Raw genomic sequence first — 21,036 nt, 5'->3', positions numbered from 1 at the left:
TTAAATTGAGACCCCGCCTTGTTGAACTGGATAAAAACAGAACATTTAGTCTGGTATTCAGAGAAGAATTGGGAATAACCTGAAGGTCCACGTCAGGAATATCACCAAAACTGAAATTAACTTAATGGACCTTTACTGTTTGTGAGACCTTGCTGGATGCAATTTACTTGCCCCTATGAGAGTGAGTGTGCTCTGTGCACACAGGTTCTGCAGAGATCCTGGGGCTTAGGAATTGTTGGAATGTAAATTCCATCAAGTTAGTCTTCCTGTCTAGATCGTCACTATTCTGAAAATCGTACCCCACCATCCAAACTCATTCTTTATCAGAATAGCCAAAAGTTGAACTCCTTCAGGAACTGTCTTTCACATCTCAGATAAGTTATTTTTCCTTCAGAAGAAAAATCAAGCTCAGGGCCCTGAAAGTGCCTCTTTGCTGTGCAGTTTTTCAAATCAACCTTGAGGCTTCACCTTGTGTGCCTGAGGAACATTGTCACTAATTCTCCTCGAAACCATAGATATGTAATCCTACATTGTCAGGAGATACTTCCTCCAAATTTGAAAGATGCTGAGTCTTTCTGCAGCACTGTTCAGAGTCCTGGACTCCACACTTTTAAATGGGGAAAGAGGCCCTTTGGCCTATCATGTTAGGCCATCAAGTATCTATCTATTCTAATTCCAGTTTACAGTCTTGTACGCTTCAATGTTAAAAAGTTCATCTAAATACTTCTTAAAATATCTTAAGGGTTTTCACAGCAATCATTCTCTAGGCAGTGAGTTCTAGAGGGTCTCCACCCACTTAAATAGTCTTCACTCCTCTATTAAGGAGAAATATTTCTCCTGATCTACCCTGTCAATGCCTCTAAGCACTTTCTGCGCCCCAAACAGTGGCCTCCCTCAGCCATCTCTGCTCTAATGAAATCTCGCCCTGGGACTGTCCTAGTGAATCTTGAGACAACTTCTGGAAACTGGATTCTGATCGACAGCTAGCCATCAATCAAGACACTGCACCTCCCAAAGCTAGTACGGTTACTCCTCCTACTCCAGCACACCCTTCCAATCATATGTTCTGATGACTGTCTTTCTATTCACTCCCATTCAACTGTTTGCAGGCACAGAGTCATATAGCACTGAAAAAGAGGCCGTTCAGCCCATCAAATCTGCAGCAACCTGTCTACACTCAGGACGCGGAGGGAAAATGCAATTGTGAAAGGGTTACTGCACTTCCAAAATTATGCCATGGGGACAAGGCAATGTCATTCCAAGTGAGGAAATGGTCAAATTCATTGTCAACATGGAGGAGAGCATGGCAAAGGCACCTCAGCTGAATTCACACTTTGGGAGCATGATCTGGGGACCCAGATTTGAATCCCACAATGACAAGATTGAAATGCAATCCAATAAAAAAAACATCTGGGATGAAGAGTCTACTGATTGCAATTGATTCATTGTCGATCGTCAGGAAAAACCCATCTGGTTCATTGGTGTCCTTTGGGGAAGGAACTCTGTCATCCTAACCTGGTATGGCCAACATGTGATGCCAGGCCCACAGCAATGTGGTTGACTCTTAACAGCTCTCCGGCTACCTAGTGATGGACAATAAACGTTGGCCTAGCCGGTGAGTGAGTAACAGCAAAAGAAGACTCCCAAAGTGGTCGAACCTAAGCACACAACGGATTGCAGCGCTGGCGTTATGGGGCAATATTTAACGCACAACGCAAAGCCTCAACTCCGCAACACAACATTTGACAGCAGAATGCTTCACCAACAAACTCCACCCCCCCCCCCCCCCCCCCATCCTTCCTTTGTCCAAACAACATGGAAAACACTGTCTCACGTCAATTGACTGTTCATACGTGACAAGCTGAGGTGAAACTTACACCTCTGTATTGCTGGCGAGCACGGAGCACTGATGGATCTCACTCCCATTTAAAGTTTGCAGAGCGCACAAAAGTCAATGGAATGACAGCGAATTCCCCACATTTCTGCGGTGAACGCAAGTCATCTGTGTTTTATTAAGGAGATAACCTTGGAACGGAAATAAATGGTCAATGGTAATTAGTCAGAACGTGTCACACCAATCTGTAATTTATTCATCTTTTTGGACGCGCGGTAAAGGGATGAAGTTGCTGTCTCAAATACCTCCAACACAATGGACAAGAAACAAAAGTGCTTAGCACCAGACATATTTTCTTGTCCGTGTGGTCATCCCGGAATGGGATGGAGGGCGGTTAAGAAACCAAAGGCGCCAGAGTGTCCCAGAGCCAGGTCGAGAATGACAATGCTCTTGAGCGCCGCGGTTCTTATGTCGCTGTTGTTTTGATTTTAATTTTTCACATTTTTCTCTCTCTTGCTAGGATTGCTCAGCGCAAGCAGAGAGAATCCTGTGCAGGAGGGAAGAAGGACTAAGATAGGAGACAAGATCCACGGTGTGCACAGGAATGACAAGCGTTAGAATTTTCAACCTGACGTTACTTCACCAGAAACCAACGTAGAGCAGCCCAGCACATGGGTAACGGGTGTTTAAACAACTGAGAGAGCATGGGATGTAGAAGGCTGAGCAGGAATACACTGGGATACAAAGAATAGTGGGATTAGTGAGTAAAACAGTGGTGTAGGTTTCAGAGAGAATCATAATAGTGGAACGCCAGTAAAGTAGCATGCAAAGCTGTGTGAGAGACACAATAAAAGGGAAGAAAGTAGAAAGACTGCCAACATCCCTAATCTTTCAATTGAAATTTCCAACCTCTTCTGTATATAAAAGATATTTCACAGGAATGCTACCAGTCAAAACCTGATATGAAGTCACTGAAAGTTTGGTGAAGCAGCGTTTCTCAAAGAGGGGTGGAAAAGGTGAGAGAGGGAATGGGAGCAGTTTGGCCTGGATGGCGGGAGGCAGAATTTGGTGTCTTATCCTCACCACAAATCCCTCTTTTTTACCAAGTGACCTGAGAAAGATTAAATATTCCCATTTGCTTTACAAAGCCTACTATGGTATCACAACTCAACGATACATCAATCAACAACAATATCAGTCCTCAGAAGAATACAGTAATCATTTTGTCTGGTCATTGGACGAAGAGATGCCAAAGCAGTTTTCTCTAAAGATTTCCTACAGATCACATTCTTGGGCTCTAGCACAGAAGGAACAAGACAGCTACCAAGTTTACACAACAGCAGTTTCCCCAGAGGAATTCTATTCATTTGATAACACACATTAAGAACTGCACTCTGAATCATAATGATTACAACAAGTCCCAAGTGAAAACAAAGAATTCCTGCTCTGTTGAAGATTTGTGAACTGATGATTCTGAAAATCATAGCTGAGTCAAAAACAATGAACATGATCACGTGGATTACCAAATGCTACACATGATCACCTTACTCCTTTGTGGAAAAGGGGTCAACTCAGCATTGCGCCAATGCACGAGGATTGGCTGGAATAGCATTTACAGTAACATTAGAACAAAGGAAACATTGTACATGGTATTGACACATTTGTTTTTGTAGGGAGATCAGCCCTACAGATAGCCCCAGGTTTGTTGGGCGATAAACTCAAAGCAGAAACAGAGGAGCTCAATGCCATCCCAGAAGTGGATGCACGTTGATAACAAGTGATGAGTTAATAAGGATATTGTTCAGAACTGGAGGCTAATAAGGGAATTGGTCAGCCAGATGTTTAGTGTTTTGTAGACACAAACTGAAGTAATTTTATACATCATTGTTCCATATTACACATCTTTGTAAAGATTGACTCATTTGTGCATACTTTTATTATTTAAATTGCAAGTATGAATTGCTTCAGTACACTCATTTGATAAATGATGTGTCTTGTGAAAATTTAGGTCTGGTTTTAATTTGCTGCAGAAGCAACACCCCACCTGAAGAACTGCACATTTTAATAAATGTTCCAGATGCGAAATGTCATTAATGCACAAGATACTTAGAACTAGATAGATAGCAACCATTGGTTCATTGAATACGTGCACACACTTTTGTCAGAAAATTATGCAATTCTCACCTGTGGCTTGGTATTTGTATCAGAATAAAACTTGATTGCATGTTGACACTGCTGGGGGAGAGCTGCACTGTCAGGAAGTATTTATTTTTCCTGACAATATCCTAAACTGAAGTTCTCATCTGTCTTCTAAACTGAATATGAATGATCCCAGGGCATTATTTCCAAGAGCAAGCATCCCTAGGTTCCTGCTCACGATTGATCCCTCAATCAACAGCATTACAGAAAAGATTATTTTGTTCTAACCCCATTAATGTTCATAGGACCTTGCTGTATACAAATCTGTTACTATATATCCTATGCTCCAGCAACTGACCTAACTTCACAAGCTTTTCCTTGGCTGCAAAGTACTTTAGAACCTCCTATGTTGGTGCAAGATGCTACATGAATGTAAAGTCTTCTTTGAGGAGAAGAGAACAGGGATTACGTGAAAAATTGCAATAATAATTTGAGAGCTCAAACTATGGCCACATCCCTTAAAAAACTTTAGAACCAAAAAAAAATTCATCCAAAATCCATAATAAAATGAAACAGAGATTTCCTTCCAAGAAATGAGCATTCCCTTTTGAACATGCTGAATCTTCAAAGAAACCTTTGAACTCTTCACGGAAATCATAATGCTAATGTCACTTCAAATCATTGCACTCAAATATTTATTGAGTCACACCAACAAGGCCAGTTTGCAATGCAAAGAAGAGAAATGTTGTTCTCTTGCAGAGCAAAGGTTTCCAATCAACTCCTAGCTCTCAAGAAAAGGCAGTCTGAAAAGGCAGATCTTTTAATCAAATCAATACAATAAATAAAGAGAATCTTCTTAGATGTCTCACTCTCAGTCAAACCAGAATATGAGAGTTACCTCCTGGCAAAATGATGTCAACCTCAAATTATTATTATAAGGAAAGCTTTACTATGCAATGATTTGGCTTTGTAAGGATGAAGGATCCAGGTGAAAGTGATTGGTCAAGGCAACCCATGATCAAAACAATTTGGTGAGGAAACAATGCCACTGCCTTAGGTAAATCAAATGGAAAGCTCTCACAAGCTTCTCATGCACATGTCTAAATTACTGCAGCGCACTGAGAAGGGATATCCACTGAGAAGCTAAACAAGCCTATAATTTATGATCATGAATAGTCCAGTTGGCCCCTTGAGCCTACTCGGTCATTTAACAAGATCATGGCTGGTGCAGTTGTGACCTCACCTCAACATTGTGGCCTTTCAGTCCCTTGTTAGTCAAGGATCTAATTCACACAAAAATTCTCTGTGACCCAGTCTCTACAGCTGTTTATGGAAGAGAATTACACAGATTCATAACTTTGAGAGACAAAGGATTTCTCCTCAACTCTATTTTGAAAAGGAGACCCTTTATTTTAAATGTTTTCCCCTCACTTTTGGGCTCTTCCACATGGGGAAACATCCTTTTATGATCCACCTCATAAAATCCAAAGAAAAATTTGACAAGTTTCAATATGGTCACTTCTCTCGATTCTTCTAATCTGCATTGCATACAACCAATTTATTCACAAAATAACATTCAAACAGAAATCAGTTGAGTCACCCTTGTCTGAATTGCAACCCATGTTGTTATATCCTTTAGAAAAGCCAAAAGAACTGTGGATGCTGTAAATCAGGAACAAAACCAGAAGTTGCTGCACAAGGTCAGCAGATCTGGCAGCATCTGCGAATAAAAATTAGAGTTAACATTTTAGATCTGGTGACCATTCCTTGTTACATCCTTTTCCCTGGAAGGAGATGAAAACTGCACCAACGACTCAGTATTCAGTCTTGTCAATACCACGTACAGAGTTGCAGCGAAACTTTGACTGTGGTGTTCGATGCTCCCCGCAATAAAAATCAGAGATAACAAGGTGTGGAGCTGGATGAACACAGCAGGCCAATCAGCATCAGAGGAGCAGGAAAGCTGACGTTTCGGGCCTAGACCCTTCTTCAGAAACTTCTGGAGAGTCTAGGCCCAAACCATTAGCTTTCCTGCTCCTCTGATGCTGCTTGGCCCTGCTGTGTTCATCCAGCTCTATACCTTATTATCTCAGATTCTCCAGCATCTGCAGTTCCTACTATCTCAGTTCTTCTCATACATTTGCTGCAGCCACAGGCTATTGATTTATGATCGATGTACCAGATCCACCTGTACTGCAAAATTCTGTAATGTTTCTCAACTAAATTAAAAATGTTATTTCTATCCTTCCTGATGAAGGGCACAAGTTTACACTTTGCCACATGAAACTTCATCTGCCTAGCTTTTGCCAACTCACTTTTGAAGAGCCTTGATCAGCAGTGAAAGACTCTTTGTGCCTTCTCTAAATTTACACTGCTAAGTTACCTGCTATAAGCTCCTTAAGAATTGATTTGTGCACATGTCCAATTACAGTTGTGAAAGGTCAGTTCCTATCACAACATATTTTCTGTCTCCATCGTTCTCCAAACACAGGAGTTACATTTGCTATTTTCCAGTCTGATTGCACCTTTCCTCAGTCAAGGTAATTTTGTAAAATTATGACCAATGCACGTACTGTTCTGTAACTACTTAACTACTCCATCAGGTCCTGTTCACTTACCAGCCTTTAGTTCTGTTAGTGTTCTCACTTCCTCTCTCCCTTTCACTTTTAAGTTACACACATTCCAGGATATTATTTGTGGTCTCACAGACTAACGCTGGAGTACAAAAGACATTGTGTCCATCAATTATGTTTCCTTTTCACTGCTTCAGAAAATCTGTGAGCATTCAGGTAAGTTTGGAACAAGTCACACAACAGATTGCAGACGGATGGAATTATGGACACAGCTTCTTTCTGGTGTAATACCATTTTGCTTCGTAACTCCTCCTCTACTTCTTTTGCTTCATTCAAACTATGCACAAAGCCGGTAGAAAGGACACGCTGTGGCAACACTTAAAAAAGTTCAGCATTCACACAGCTCCTTTGAAGTTTTAGTGGATTTACGAATATTTTACAACTTCTGATATACAAGCAATTACATATGATATTCAATTAGCACACGGAATATAACAGCCAAAACATGCACCACAAAAACGAGTACATTAGATGATCACAAATTGTCAGACTTTGACAAATGTGCCACTCTTAGCAGTAACTTGCTTGAAATCAAAATCAAAGTTAGTGTTTATAGTTGCCATAAATGTTGGTCCCATTCAGCAATTCCATCACTGCCTGGTGTCTATGTGAAGCTGTGCCAAATTATTCATAACCTTGGAGTCATATTTACTCATAAGGGGATCTCCTGACGTAACCTTTCAGTATCAAATGATATTTTTTAGCCATCTGTACAAGATGCCAGCTCACTTGACTCAACAATCACACCCATGCTTCTTTTGAGACATTTCACATTCCAATGTACTCCTTGCTAGCTTTGAATTTCTCATGAAATTGAGTTGAGTTGATCCATAACACTGTAGTTCATTTAATTTACACCAAGCTCCAATCACAATTATGTCATGCCGTCCATTTGAAATTCTCAGCTTGTTTGCCTGCAGCCCTACCTACGGTGAAGCTTCCTTGCTGGCAGTGCTTAGTTGCTTGAATTTCTCCATTTTAGATGTCTTCAGCATTTTGAATCTTTTCATCTTTTGGCATCAGTGCCCTAAGACTCAAGAGTTCTGCCTATAAATAGCCACCTTTTTCTCATTTAGTTTCCATGATAGTTCTGCATTTATTTTAGTGTTAGCACAATTTTTGACTATTTTGTTAAAGATCCATTACCGCAGTGAAAAAGGAAAATAAAAATTGTTTTTGCAGTCTTGGTGCTTGAGTGATGTCCATTGGTCAGACTCCAGAGATAATTGTTCATCAAATACTAGCATGGGATCATTTCAGTATGGATGGAGGGGAGATGGTATATCTGGCACTGCATTGCTACAGTGTAATGACAGCTTAGCTAATGTACACAAGTCTGAAGTAGGATGAAATCGCTGACTCTGAAGGACAAGTAAAAGGATAAGGCCCAGCTGACAATTGAAAAGTTGCTGTTCCATACAGACATACTCCATTTTCAGGGCAGAGGCACAACTGGCAGACAAAGTTTTCAACAGAAACAAATGATCAAACCTCTACCATTAGCACAAACTTCTTGTTTCACAAATCTTGCTACACATTCTTGCTGCTGACATCTGGTCAGATCAAAAACACTTGCATCTGACTAAAGTTCATGAAACACATGAGGCACACGGTGTGAAAAGTAGTACCAAATCAACCTCAAAAGCAAAGTGCTCAGGTGTCATTCAAGATCTAGCAAGCTTGTGTATGGTAATGAAATGCACAAAACACAAGGTTTACTAATATTTAGGCATATTTTTGGGCCACCTGACCCGATCAATTTCAGGCAGTACCCCTGCAAGGTAACATTTAAAAGGAGGATGCAAATTGATGTGCATTCAGTTTGTAGATATTCAGTGAACCGAAATGGATTAACACAAATTCTCACTCCACACTTGCATTACAATCAGCTCCCACTCTACAAATTCTAGGTCTTTTGCTTTGTGCCATACTGTCTTTATTGCTGACCTGAACAGATAGATAGCACTGAGGCAAGTATGTTTCAAAAGAAACTGAACAGATAGAACCCTCCATTACTAGTCTGAAACAAAACTAAGTAACTAAAAAAATTTAAGAAAATACCATGACCTTCTGTTGTAATTTTCCTCCTATCAAGCCCCAAACAAAAAATAATTGTGGAGAACAGCTAAAGCGACAAGAAGCACTCTGATTTTGTAGAAGCATTTTATTTCTTTTAATCAATAAAGATAGAAAACAAAAACCAATATATTAACAAGCAAGTGAATTTGTATCAAAGGACAGGTTTAAAAACAGCATGTTTGACCCCAGCATACAGTAATAAAATAGATCCAAAACATTTGAGAGACAGCACACGATAAAAAGAGATTTTCTTTGCGTAATGGTTGGTTTCAGAAGGTGGCGCACTAATTTCACTAAAGTTATTGAACAATTGTCAAAGATTTCACAGCGCATTTTCATACACCATAGTTATTCTACCTCTAAATTAAATTCAATGCCAGGTGGAGTGGTACTCATACAGATTATGTTGTATAAATAGGTGTGGCTTTTTGTCTTTGTTTCTTTTAAAAGTCTCAAAACTCCCTCTGTCCTTTGCCTTGCCTCTGTAACAGTGCCACCATCCCAACATCAGGGCTTCAAATCAAATCTGCAGGTTAAGAAAAGTGCTCCTCTATTTCACATTGGTTTCCATTTAAAAAACTGCTAGGAATCTAGTCTCATCAACTAGCACACTTGGATTTAAAATTTGCAACCAGCACACCCAGTTTGGTTATGTAACTGAAATCTAAGTACTGTCAACCTAGCATGTTAACATATGTGAAGGTCACACTTGAATTGAAGTACAAGGGGCAGTGGCCCTATTTCTGTATCTAATTGTTGCCTCCACTCCCTGGGAAACAAGTTTCAGGTGTGCTCCACAAACAGAGCAAGACAGCAAGCTTTAAAAAGGTCGACTTCTAAAAACAAAACTAAGCAATAATTTATTACCTCTGCCTTCACAAGGAGCAGTCCAACAGATTCTAGGCAGTGCTTATATCCTCAAAGATCGGAAGACACAAATCAGAATAGTGGTCTAAAGTCAGAAGTGTTTCTATACCTCACCTACCACTAGATCAGAAAAGTAGTTGTGAAGTTGGCTATTTCTTTGTGGAGTTAACTATTTCTGGACTTCTTCAAAATCAATGTGGTTTCGGATCTGTCAGACATATTAAAACTGCATGCAGGATTTAATATCTCTTGCTTGTCGCTGTCACTTATGGAATGAGTTGCAAGCTGATTGAATTCCCTAAAAGATAGGCAGTTAGCCTTTTCTTTAATTGAAGTGCCATGACTCCAGGGCAGTACATTTTAAATGCAGATTTACGTTAACAGCATAACTTGTAAAGGCACCTGTTGCACAGCATTTAATGTTATCACTGGCACCTATGCCAGCTAATTTTCATAAGAAGACCAAAGCATATCAGAAATGCAAAAACTCAGCTTCACATTATTCGATTGTGCCTTTCTGAAATTTTCTCAAAGACCTAAAACAAGTGCCCAAAGAGACAGCCTTCAACTCCTTTGGAATATCTTCTTTCAAAAACTGATGTCTCAAAGATAAACAAGCTACATGGAAATGAACTATCAATTTGGCCATGATGTTTATACTCTATTTTTCAGGATAACTTTCTTTTGTAATAAAGAAGGTGTAAAAGCTCAAGGAATTTCAGTTTTGGAGGGCAAAGTTCATCTTCCAAATATATTTGCAAACGCTCCCAGGCTGAGATAACAAAAACATTCTGACACACTAGCCACAAACCAATTCCCATCAAATTCACAGCAACGCAGAGATTTCTACTAACCACATCACCTCTGCTCCCCTCTGGGCCACCAGTCAAATAAGCCTTTGTCACAGATCAAAACTCTCAACCAGGCAACACTGGTAGTGTAAAAACTTAAACCGTTTTATGAATTAACAAAATCTAATACCATAACAGACAAGTGCAATTCCAGAGGAAAATGTGTTAAGGTCGGGACAAACAATTCATAACCTCCCAGACATTTGATGATTCCTATCAAAAGCTCAGACAAAGTAAAAATAAAATGCCAAAACTGAATCAACATCATTTTGTGGGAAGAATTATCAACATAGTGAGTATTTGCTGCTTTGTTCTTTTAATAAGTTATGTAACATCTTTGAAAATAAACAGAGTGCACACCAATGGAGAGTTAAACTCAAAAGTCCTGCAGGTTTTTAAACAAAAAATCTCCTGTTGATTTCTGCTGACCCTGCCTGTGGCCTCTCAGAGCGAGATTGCCCAATTAGTGCCAGTCAAATTACAGCCATTTTTGTAGTGTGGACATGTGTCCACTGGGAACAAGATCCACACCATCCCCCCCCACCCATCAACCAACCTAGTTTCCCCTTCACAGTCACCCTGAACAGACCTCCAGTCTGCCTGTCTGAGCTGGATTGAAACACACGTTTTTGCAACTGCAAAGGTCAGCATTTTGTTCGTTCTACTCCACTGCACAACTCAAACCTCTTCCCTTTGCACTCCTGAGGTCATACAAGGTCAGATTTAGTGTCAGACATGATTGACAGCAAATTGTCTCGGATTCTGTTCAAATTATTCGCACAGGATCAAGGTCAGGCTTTGTATTTTTCTTTAGATGCACTAACAAGCAGCAAAACTGCTCAGAACAGTCCGCACAATGCTGAACAGTTTGGTTTGTGACAAAGTACAACCAGCGTTTTCACACATTTTATTTCTCTGAAAGCCTTAGCAATGACTATAAAAAACGTCAATTATATCAAATGTTTATAAACTCAGCAGATTTAGAAGACGTTGAAGTTGTCACAAACTACATTATTATACTGCAAGAGAAACACAAGTACACAAACATGTAAATTAGCTAATTTTACCAAGCCACACGGGGACCCTGGGAAATAAGCCCAAGTAGCCAAAAGCTACACATAAAGACAGTGCACTAATAAGTTATTAACCACTAACAGTACTGATTTCTCCATCCTAAATTTTTTGAAATGCATTTGCATGTTTCTGTGACTGCTCTTGGTCTTCAAAACTCCATTTGTGATGATCTTGCAAATTGTTGTTGGAATTCCTCGTTGTTTTGGCCATACACATGATAGATGGTGGTGGGAGAGGTGGTGAAATAGTCAACAGTGACATGAGCAGACTAGAGGAGCAAAGTATCTTGCTCAGCAAAGGAAAATGTACAATTCAAGTTGGCAAAGTGTCTGTTTCTGCAAGAAAGCATTCAACCTTTCATTACATAGTCACACACAAAGCTTGAAAATCTCCAGCAAAGCATTTATTTCTCTGTAAACTCATCCTTTCCTTGCACTATATCCCTATCAGCCAACTCAATCTTGTAATGCAATATCCACTTGTGGTGGTGCCTCTAGCATTTGCCAACATGGAATCTTATACTGAGAACACTCCCAGGAGGCTTTATAAAAATCTGAATTGTTTGCGTCAGTAAAGAAACCACTAATGGGATCTGTGCCAACATATACATAGTTTGGTGGCCAACAAGATATTGCTGAACATTTTATATTCGTAGTTGAGATGCTTCTTGATCACTTCTACTGTCTTCAGTTGTGAAGCATGCTCTGTACCAGATTCTTCTTCTATTCAGCAATATACTGCTACAAATATCCTGAAGTAGCCCAAATTTTCATTTTTCTCAATTGCATAAGGCACGTTCTTCCACTTGTTGCTAACTTCAATCTGTTCAGTGCACTTCTCAGCAGGTGTCACCTCACGCTAAACTATAGGATCACTCAGCTCAGCTGCTAATTGTTCCAAGGCTTTAATCATGTCCCAATTTAACCTGATCCGATACAAAACTTGGACAACCAGGTCCATCAGGGACCGAGATCCCAGAACCCGAACCAACTAACGTTGGACACTGTTTTCTGCCCTTTCAAAAAGCCTCAGCCGAGATTCTCCAGCTCCCCTGGGACCCCCTAGATTTGACAGCATGATCTCCATGGTAGTGACCTTGCCTGCCAAGCCAAGTGGACACAGCTTGGTGGAATTAAAAATCAGTTAAACCAAATGAGAGTTTTGATTTAGGCATCAAAAATCTCCAGTCTCTCAGGGCTAAATATATTGCACTGGTATATTCACTTGTCCCAACACACCAAGAAACAAAAGCATCTTTCATTCATAATGGATAAATATCCAAGGCTTCAGACACCGATCAACTTAAGCTACCAGAGAATATCACGACTGTCCACCTCCAAACATTTCCTTCAACTCTTTCAGTGGTCTTCTAGTAATGTTAATTTAGAAATTGTTTTGATTTTTTTGAAGAAAACATTTCAGAAAGAAACTAATTTGATCACAATAGTTATTTGCTTACACCAACCTACCCCTCACATAGCATACATTATTTGAGATACAGCAGACTGCAAAACATCCAATGTTTAAAGTGGCACCAAGGTCCTCAAGATTTTGTGGAATGATAGTCCAGAGATGAGGTAGGGTACGTGTTCAGTACAGAAATGATACCCAGCAGAAATGGTCTGTATCCTTTACAGCCTTGGTCCCACTGTAAATAAATTAACATGACATTAATTAGAATTTTCCCAAACAACGTAATGGTCCATATTAGGAGTACTTATTTATGGATGAAATTAAAAAGGAGAAGGTACTGAATTATTTGGACACAGGATTAAACAAGGACTTTTACATCACCCCGTTTCTTGGAAATGAAGTCAATAATTTAATGTGCGCTGTGGCTGATTACATATAATCAATCTAGTTTGGAAAAAGATAAGCAAATCTTTTGAAAAGATAGATGATTTAACAATGTCATTCCTGCCAACTGTCTTTGGAAGAGATTGTGGTGAGCTCTGTGCTGATGCTGCTTAGCAATCATTTCTGGACTTCATTTGCGTGTTTTCAGAAAACTAGGCAAGCACAAGAAAGCAAATCACAGAAAATCTTCCTCTCTCAGACTTGGAAACATAATGAAGTTGAATTGTGACCAGTTTCCAAATCTTGGACCTAGCTTGATTTTAATCCTAGCAAAAGATCCTCCCATCGGTCTATTGCTGTCAGTAATTCGATTGTCAACAAGAAACACGGTGCTATAAGTTTTCATCATTTATCATAAGCAAACAATCATGTCTGCACAGTCTGTTGGATTGTGTTGCATAAGTATGTCTGTTTGGGAGTAAAAGGTGAACATTTCTAATTCAAGATAGAACTTACACGTTAACCATATTGATATTTCTTTTAAGCGGATGGTTTTCTATGTAAAAACAGATCAAGTCCACTAAAGAAACATAGTGAAAGTTTGCATTGTCAAGACTGTGCAAGAAAAACTGAAGCAGTTGGCCATTTTGGTGATTCAGTCAGAACATGGATACTGATGGTGCGAGCGGTGATTGTCAGAGAACTTGCCAATCATCTTTTCTTTTTCAACAGATTTAATCCCCAAACACATGACTGATTCCTGCAAGATCCTTCTGGATGGGGTAGAATTGTACAGAGTAGCAATACCAGCACAAACTGTTGGCTAAATGGTCTCTTCTGTGTTGTGTATTCGATGCAAGAACATATGTACCAATACATATTCCCGAATGGAACTGCAAAGCGAAGAGGAAAGCCTTACTCATGTGTAATTATCCCATGAAACTAAGTCAAATTTTCTGAGAAGTGCAGCTACAAATCACAATTTGTTCAAAGTACAATGCACAAATCCATAAAGCAAAGCTCTGGAAAACAAGGAGCCACCTTTTCTACCCTGTACAAATGTAATTACTTAATAATGTTTGCAAATCTCACTGCGCTGCTGAACCAAACTGTCAGAAGGATATATCAGGACTCAGTGAAGCAGAGTAAACTCTCTGTGAATACATTTCCAAATCAAACAATAGAACAGTGAGTGGGTTGAATGTGACAACAAAAACCCAGAAAGCAGATGAAAACTGATTAGACAGAATTACTGGTGTTAAACTGAGTCATTGCACCACATTAGAAGAAAACTGATTGGAAAGCCAGCTTCAAGTGAAAACAAATCCAAAAGCAGCATGCAAAGGAATTCATCTTCTGCAGGTGTACTAATCACCTTGTCTACCCATGTGAGAACAGGACAATTGCATATTTGATGCATCTCAACAAGTCTTTTTCATAAAACACTTCCGTACTCCACATTTCTTCACTCCTTGCCTCAACTAACCACCATGCATCCAAATCCTTTCCTGGAAAAGATCTGCAGAAACATTCAATGCTGCTTCCAAGCTTTAGGCTGCACAGTTCCCCCATCCCCAGCCTTAATCTAAACAGAAGGCGAAGTAGTGCTCCTGGCAGTGGTACACAGAAAGATCTCCAGGCGTGTAAACTAATCATCTTGGTGAATGGAGCTGTAGCAGGATTTAGTCAGTCTTAAAACTAACTTCAAAATAAAAGCCAAGAGAACTGCAGATGCTGTAAATCAGAAACAAAAACAGAAGTTATGAGAAAAGCTCATCAGGTCTGGGTGCATTTGTGAAGAGAAATCAGAGAGTTAACGTTTCGGGTCCGGCAACCTTTACTCAGAACTGAGCTTTTCCAGCAACTTCTGATCTTGTTTACCATTAACCTTTCTATTACAAGACTTAACTGCCACAAGGAGATGGGCTACAATCTTGGCATCTTATGCAGTCACATTGGCCTTTGAGAATACCAAATGTGATCTGTGACTGATCTGACAGCATCAAAACACAAACATCCCAGCTGTGTCATTCAGGGGAAACAAGAAGGACATGAGCAGGAAACAAATGTGACACTGCCAGCAGCAGGGCGTGACCTTCTGACTCTGGGGCTAAGGCTGGACACTGAGGAGAAGGAAGCACAAACACAAGCAAACATGAAGAACAACGATAGCCAAGTGTTTTCTTGCCCATAGTATAAGTGAAGTTGATAGAGAGTAGGCAAATACTGCTTCTCCAACAGAGATAACTATCACTCTCATCAAACACAAAACAGGTTTGGTGTACATATCCAAGTTTCTGGTCATGCAGGTTTCAGAACAGGATACATATTCTATGTCCATGTCTTCAAGTAAATACTGATGAAACCCAGAATGGTGTCGATCAATTCAAAAATGTTGGCGCTCAATTCTGCACATTTAAATTTAACTCTAGATGGACAATTATGTCACATATCATCTCACAAAGCACTTTTTAAATACATTAATTTTTCTTTGCACTGTTGTAAGCTGAAGGCACCTCTTTGTCTTCCCTCCTAATTACCAGCCAGAACAATTTTAAACAATCATGATGAAGAGAGCTTGACAACAAGTGAAACTGATTTTGCTTTGTGTAGTTTCTGTACTATGTCAAGGGTCTTTTCAGAATCAATGCCAAGAATGCCGTGGGAGAGACACTCCATACTTGATCATGGAATGACAGATTGATGTTGGAACTTCAGGGATCTTTAAGAAATTATCGCACTTTATGTTGCTGCTTCAGACAGAGTTGTGACCACACTCGAGCAAGTTCATACCTTAGCTTCTCTGCACTTCATCTTGTACTGCTGAAATTTCTGTCTTCATAAATGGAGATCTCAATCTATCAGAATCAGAGTCAAGAACAAAACATGCAAATCAAAGCATCTCTGATGTGGTGTAACCATTTCATTTAGAGATGTGTGTAAATATGTAAACATGTGCCTGTTTATTGATAAGGATGTGGATAAACCTTCATCATTCTATCAGCACGTGTTAATCCCGGATCAGAACGTAATTCTAGCTTATTGACTTGTCCTAACCACAAGCCTCAAAGAAGGCTATCTAATTGCTTACTACCTCCCTAAAACATGAATAAGGATATTGGATTTGAACTGCCTACCGTACTCTGTTCCTGGAAGTTATGTACACTAATCACGTCTTAAATGACAGAAATCAGCAATTCAGTGCCTCATCGGTGACAAGTGAATTCATGTCTGATTAGGCAGCAGCTTCAATACTTTCTTAGCAAGAACACAAAAAACATCCATGGGCCCTAACAATGCCAATAACTACTTGGCAAAGTTAGGTAAGGAGCCAAATATTCTATGACAGAATTTCCCATTGATCCAAACAGAAAAGTGACTTGAATGAAGCATTCTGGACTGCAGATACAATCTGAAATGGGGGAATTTCAATCTGAAAGGAGGATTTTTTTCCTACTTTCTTTGACAGCTGATCACAAGTCAAGCAAAGTTGGGACCTGAATGCCTGAGGTACAGATCTCTCCTATTTTTATAAAATGCACTTCCGTAAATAAAATGCCACAATCAATTACATCAGTTCATTACCCTCAGAGGTCTTCTTCCAAATAGCTCAGCTTTTCATCTAGTTTCTCACTCCTCCTGTAACCATTGTGCTATACACGCCCATAACTCAAAACACACTATGTGAAAGGGCAGAGACCATGAAATTGCTGTGGTATTTCAGTTAAATATTAAATAAATACGTGTTGATTGTGTCCCAAGCATCAGACTGTGCTAACACCTCTGTGACATACACATGTACATAGAACGCGTTTTCATATTCCAAAAGCATAAGGCAAACATTCGAATCTAAACCACAAGATGATCCAAGATAATAAAGTGTGAAGCTGGATGAACACAGCAGGCCAAGCAGCATCTCAGGAGCACAAAAGCTGATGTTTCGGGCCTAGACCCTTCATCAGAGAGGGGGATGGGGAGAGGGTTCTGAAATAAAGAGAGAGAGAGAGGTGGGGGGAGGCAGACCAAAGATGGAGAGGAAAGAAGACAGGTGGAGAGGAGAGCATAGGTGGGGAGGTAGGGAGGGGATAGGTCAGTCCAGGGAGGATGGACAAGTCAAGGAGGCGGGATGAGGTTAGTAGGTAGGAAACGGAGGTGCAGCTTGAGGTGGGAGGAGGAACAGGTTAGGGAGGCAGGGACAAGCTGGGCTGGTTGTGAGATGCAGTGGGGGGGAGAGGGGACGAGCTGGCCTGGTTTTGGGATGCAGTGGGGCGGGGGGGGGGGGGGGGGGGGGGGGGGGGGGGGGGCAGATTTTGAAGCTTGTGAAGTCCACATTGATACCATTGGGCTGCAGGGTTCCCAAGCGGAATGAGTTGCTGTTCCTGCAACCTTCAGGTGGCATCACTGTGGCACTGCAGGAGGTCCATGATGGACATGTCGTCTAAGGAATGGGAGGGGGAGTTAAAATGGTTTGCGACTGGGAGGTGCAGTTGTTTATTGCGAACCGAGCGGAGGTGTTCTGCAAAGCGGTCCCCAAGCCTCCACTTGGTTTCCCAATGTAGAGGGAGCCACACCGGGTACAGTGGATACAGTATTCCACAAGATGAACCTATTGCTTCAGTCACTTTTCTAATCATGTCTAATGCAAGTCCAAGGAAATTGGCATTAACAGCCCTGTAGTAACAGGCACATTGCCCTAAGTAATCGGTAAATCTCAACAAAGCCAGCAGGGGCTCAAGAGTTAACTTACCATTCTAAATACAACAAGTTATTTTCATTGAACAATATTCAAAATCACTTACAAATATCGGCGATTTATTAAAAACAATTAATCTGGAACCTCAGAGGATAAGTGCATTGCATGAATCCAACTTTTCTGAACTACAGCGATTAGCAAAGATTTACTGGGCTGATCGCAACAGAGGCTTCTCTGCAGCAGACGAAGCGAATGCACATGGACATTGTGAAGACAGAATCAGATTGAACAGCACTATCCTCCACACTTCAAAAGCAGGTTGAAACACATGAGGGAAAAAAAAGGCTACTTTGCAAAGATCCAGGAGATGTACTGCCAGCTGCAGAGAAGTCCAGAGCTCCGGTCAGCATCCCAAAAGACTGTTATTGCGTGAGAGCCAGTGACGGGGAAGTTCTTACCTACAACCACGCAAATGATTCTGCAACTTAGAAAACAAGTGAAACCATTGGTCATCTTGACCAGACACTTGAGAACATGTCCCTCCTTCACTGCCTCCTCTCTCAAAAACATCACTTCAACCATTCCTTTAGTCTCCTGTCCTAATTTCTGTTCACGTCCATACGTTTAATCCAAATCAAAACAAAGTGTCTGTCTGTAGCGAAGGAAAGTAAGTTCATAAGTCGTTTCACTTAATGTTTTAACGAAGATCTGTACAACAGACATGCAGGAAACTCGCTACCAGGATACTTGAACACCAACTTTCAGCAAAACGGTATGACCAATTCACCCTCATTTCAATACACTCCAACACAGAAGGACAGCAGTTTAATTGGGATAAAGTTACAGTACGAGGACAAGCAAAACAAAAACAAGCAACAGAATTCCTGGAGGCCAGGTTTTCAACCACCGGCACAGTAAACAATTACATTCAGATAAATCCCATCTTCCTAACACTCCAGTATAAAACTGGAAACAAGACTGCCCACCATGAAAGACCAGACCATATAAATTCAAAGTGGGACAGGACAATAGTATTTCAGAGGCTCAGCAGCACTCAAGATGTCACCTAGAATGAAGATGAAATGCTTGCACGAAAACCAGTCAGCTCGGCGAACCTATTAAGAACTCCAAGCAGTTTCACTGCTATGCACGAGTACCTTCTAACAAAGGAACTTGAAAAATGCAGGTTAATTTTCTGTTACCTTCACTGGAACGTTCATGAAGCAGGGGTATAATTTTAAAAACAATACTGTCTTCCAGATAAAGGCCGAATCAAGTCCCACTGCTTGTGCCAGAGAAACCCTTCCTTCAAACATTGTGGGTCTGAGAGAAAATAGATAGTTCCAAGCCCTCAAGCCCCTGTGCTACACAAAAGGAAGGCATAAAGACCACGTGTTCACACATTGAAAAGGAAACGTCTACAAACTAAAGATGGAATACATACATCAGCATAAAAACTCTCACTTTTTGTGCTTCTTTTTACTTTATGATAAAGTGACATAGATGACACAAGGTCCAAGGAAATGACTGATTCCTTCCATTAAGAATAGTCAGCATCAAAATGGACAACTGAATTTTACAGCTGCGCTTCTGCTTTCTTTGAAGTCATACGAGTTCCTGCCAGAATTGTAACACATTTGAACTTGCAAGTTCAAATGAACTACTCCTGGACCGCAGCGGGATTGCAACTACGTGGTCCGGACCGGAACCACGGGTGTGTACGTGCGTGGATCTCACCACAAAACTTACATTTTAATCAGGAATCACCCAATGGCACTGCAGATTGTGGAATACAGACAATGCACGAGATCTCTGTGGCACTTAGTGACATGATTATGCCTAACAATTGACTCGGAAGCGTTAAGAGGAGCTCGTTCAGAGTGCTATGCCTCACTGCTTGCTTAGTCAAAGCAGAGCACCACGAAACTCCCAGATGGGGAACCAGTGCTTGCAGAAGACCACAGTGTAAATTTCACTGATCATTACCTTGAGTACACATACATTTCCCATTTTACAACCAAGGTGGAATGTTTTTCCACCAAATTTACCAGAAGGAATTTCAAGTGACCAAACCAGATGAATGCTCAGAGAATTTTTTGACCACTTATCACACCAAGATTGCTTGTCATAACAGCAGGTGGTCTCTGACTGAGCTGTAACTTTTAAATGGGTCATTGTATTCAGACACATTGAAAGGAATTTGATCATTTATCATTTACAAGTTGCCAACAAAGTAATTGACTTAGATTCCCCAATTAATGTTCCACAAAATTTGAGTGTTTAAAAATGGAGAAGCCAGAGATTTTTGCATACAATTCCTTTGATACATGCCAAGTTTTCACAGCCGTGCTTCATCACTTCAATGAACTTCACAAATACAGGATGAAGCAGACTCTTTTCAGAGTGATACTTTATATCTTGGCATGTAGGCCACTCAAAAGGTACAAATCAAAGAGTTTCCTGTTGGCTGAGCTTATTGGCACCAAAAAAGAAAACAAGATTCAAAAACATTTTCTTCAAACTCTCCAAAACCTTCAAATCGCAGTACTACAATGCGAATGTGGCAATTTAGTAGTGATGTATGAACTAGTAACGCCAGGGCCTGGGTTCATTCTTTCAGATAGGGGCTCAAACCCCACTATTGGTGATGGTGGAATTTAAATCCCATGATACAATTTGGAAACGAAAACTTGTCTCAGTGAGGGTGACCACTTAGGCCACAACAAGGAAATGGCTAAGCAAACTGCTCAGTTCAAGACAATTTGGGATGGGCAACAACCAAGGCCCTGAAAGCAATGCCCACATCCCAGAAAAGAAAAAGAAAGTTCATCCAAGACATGAACAAAGCACCTTCAAAACCACAAGAGTGAGCAATGGTCCATCAAACCTTCTCCACGATTCGATCACTAATTATCTATTTGGGACAAGATAACAAAGCATGAAGCTGGATGAACACAGCAGGCCAAGCAGCATCTTGGAAGCACAAAAGCTGATGTTTCGGGCCTGGGCCCTTCATCAGAGAGCTATTTGACAATCCCTATCTTGAATATACTGCAACATATTTTCAAA

At 40.5% G+C, this 21,036-nt stretch overlaps 1 protein-coding gene across 1 annotated transcript in view; it reads right to left on the bottom strand.

Moving 5' to 3' along the window:
• Positions 1–8,755: 8,755 nt before the first annotated feature.
• golga7 (golgin A7) overlaps positions 8,756–21,036 on the bottom strand; it is a 34,243-nt gene continuing 21,962 nt past the window's right edge. Inside the window, exons 5-6 of the mRNA XM_048522893.1 lie at positions 16,068–16,132; positions 8,756–13,125 (exon numbers count right to left, since the gene is read on the bottom strand). Coding sequence (XP_048378850.1) covers positions 16,085–16,132 — 48 coding nt within the window. The 3' untranslated portion in view covers positions 8,756–13,125; positions 16,068–16,084. The remainder of the gene's footprint in view (positions 13,126–16,067; positions 16,133–21,036) is intronic.

This window comes from Stegostoma tigrinum, chromosome 40 (assembly GCF_030684315.1).
Source record: "Stegostoma tigrinum isolate sSteTig4 chromosome 40, sSteTig4.hap1, whole genome shotgun sequence".
Taxonomy (NCBI): Eukaryota; Metazoa; Chordata; class Chondrichthyes; order Orectolobiformes; family Stegostomatidae; genus Stegostoma; species Stegostoma tigrinum.
The sequence above is the reverse complement of the archived record's forward strand: the minus strand, read 5'-3'. Positions and strand labels throughout refer to the sequence as shown.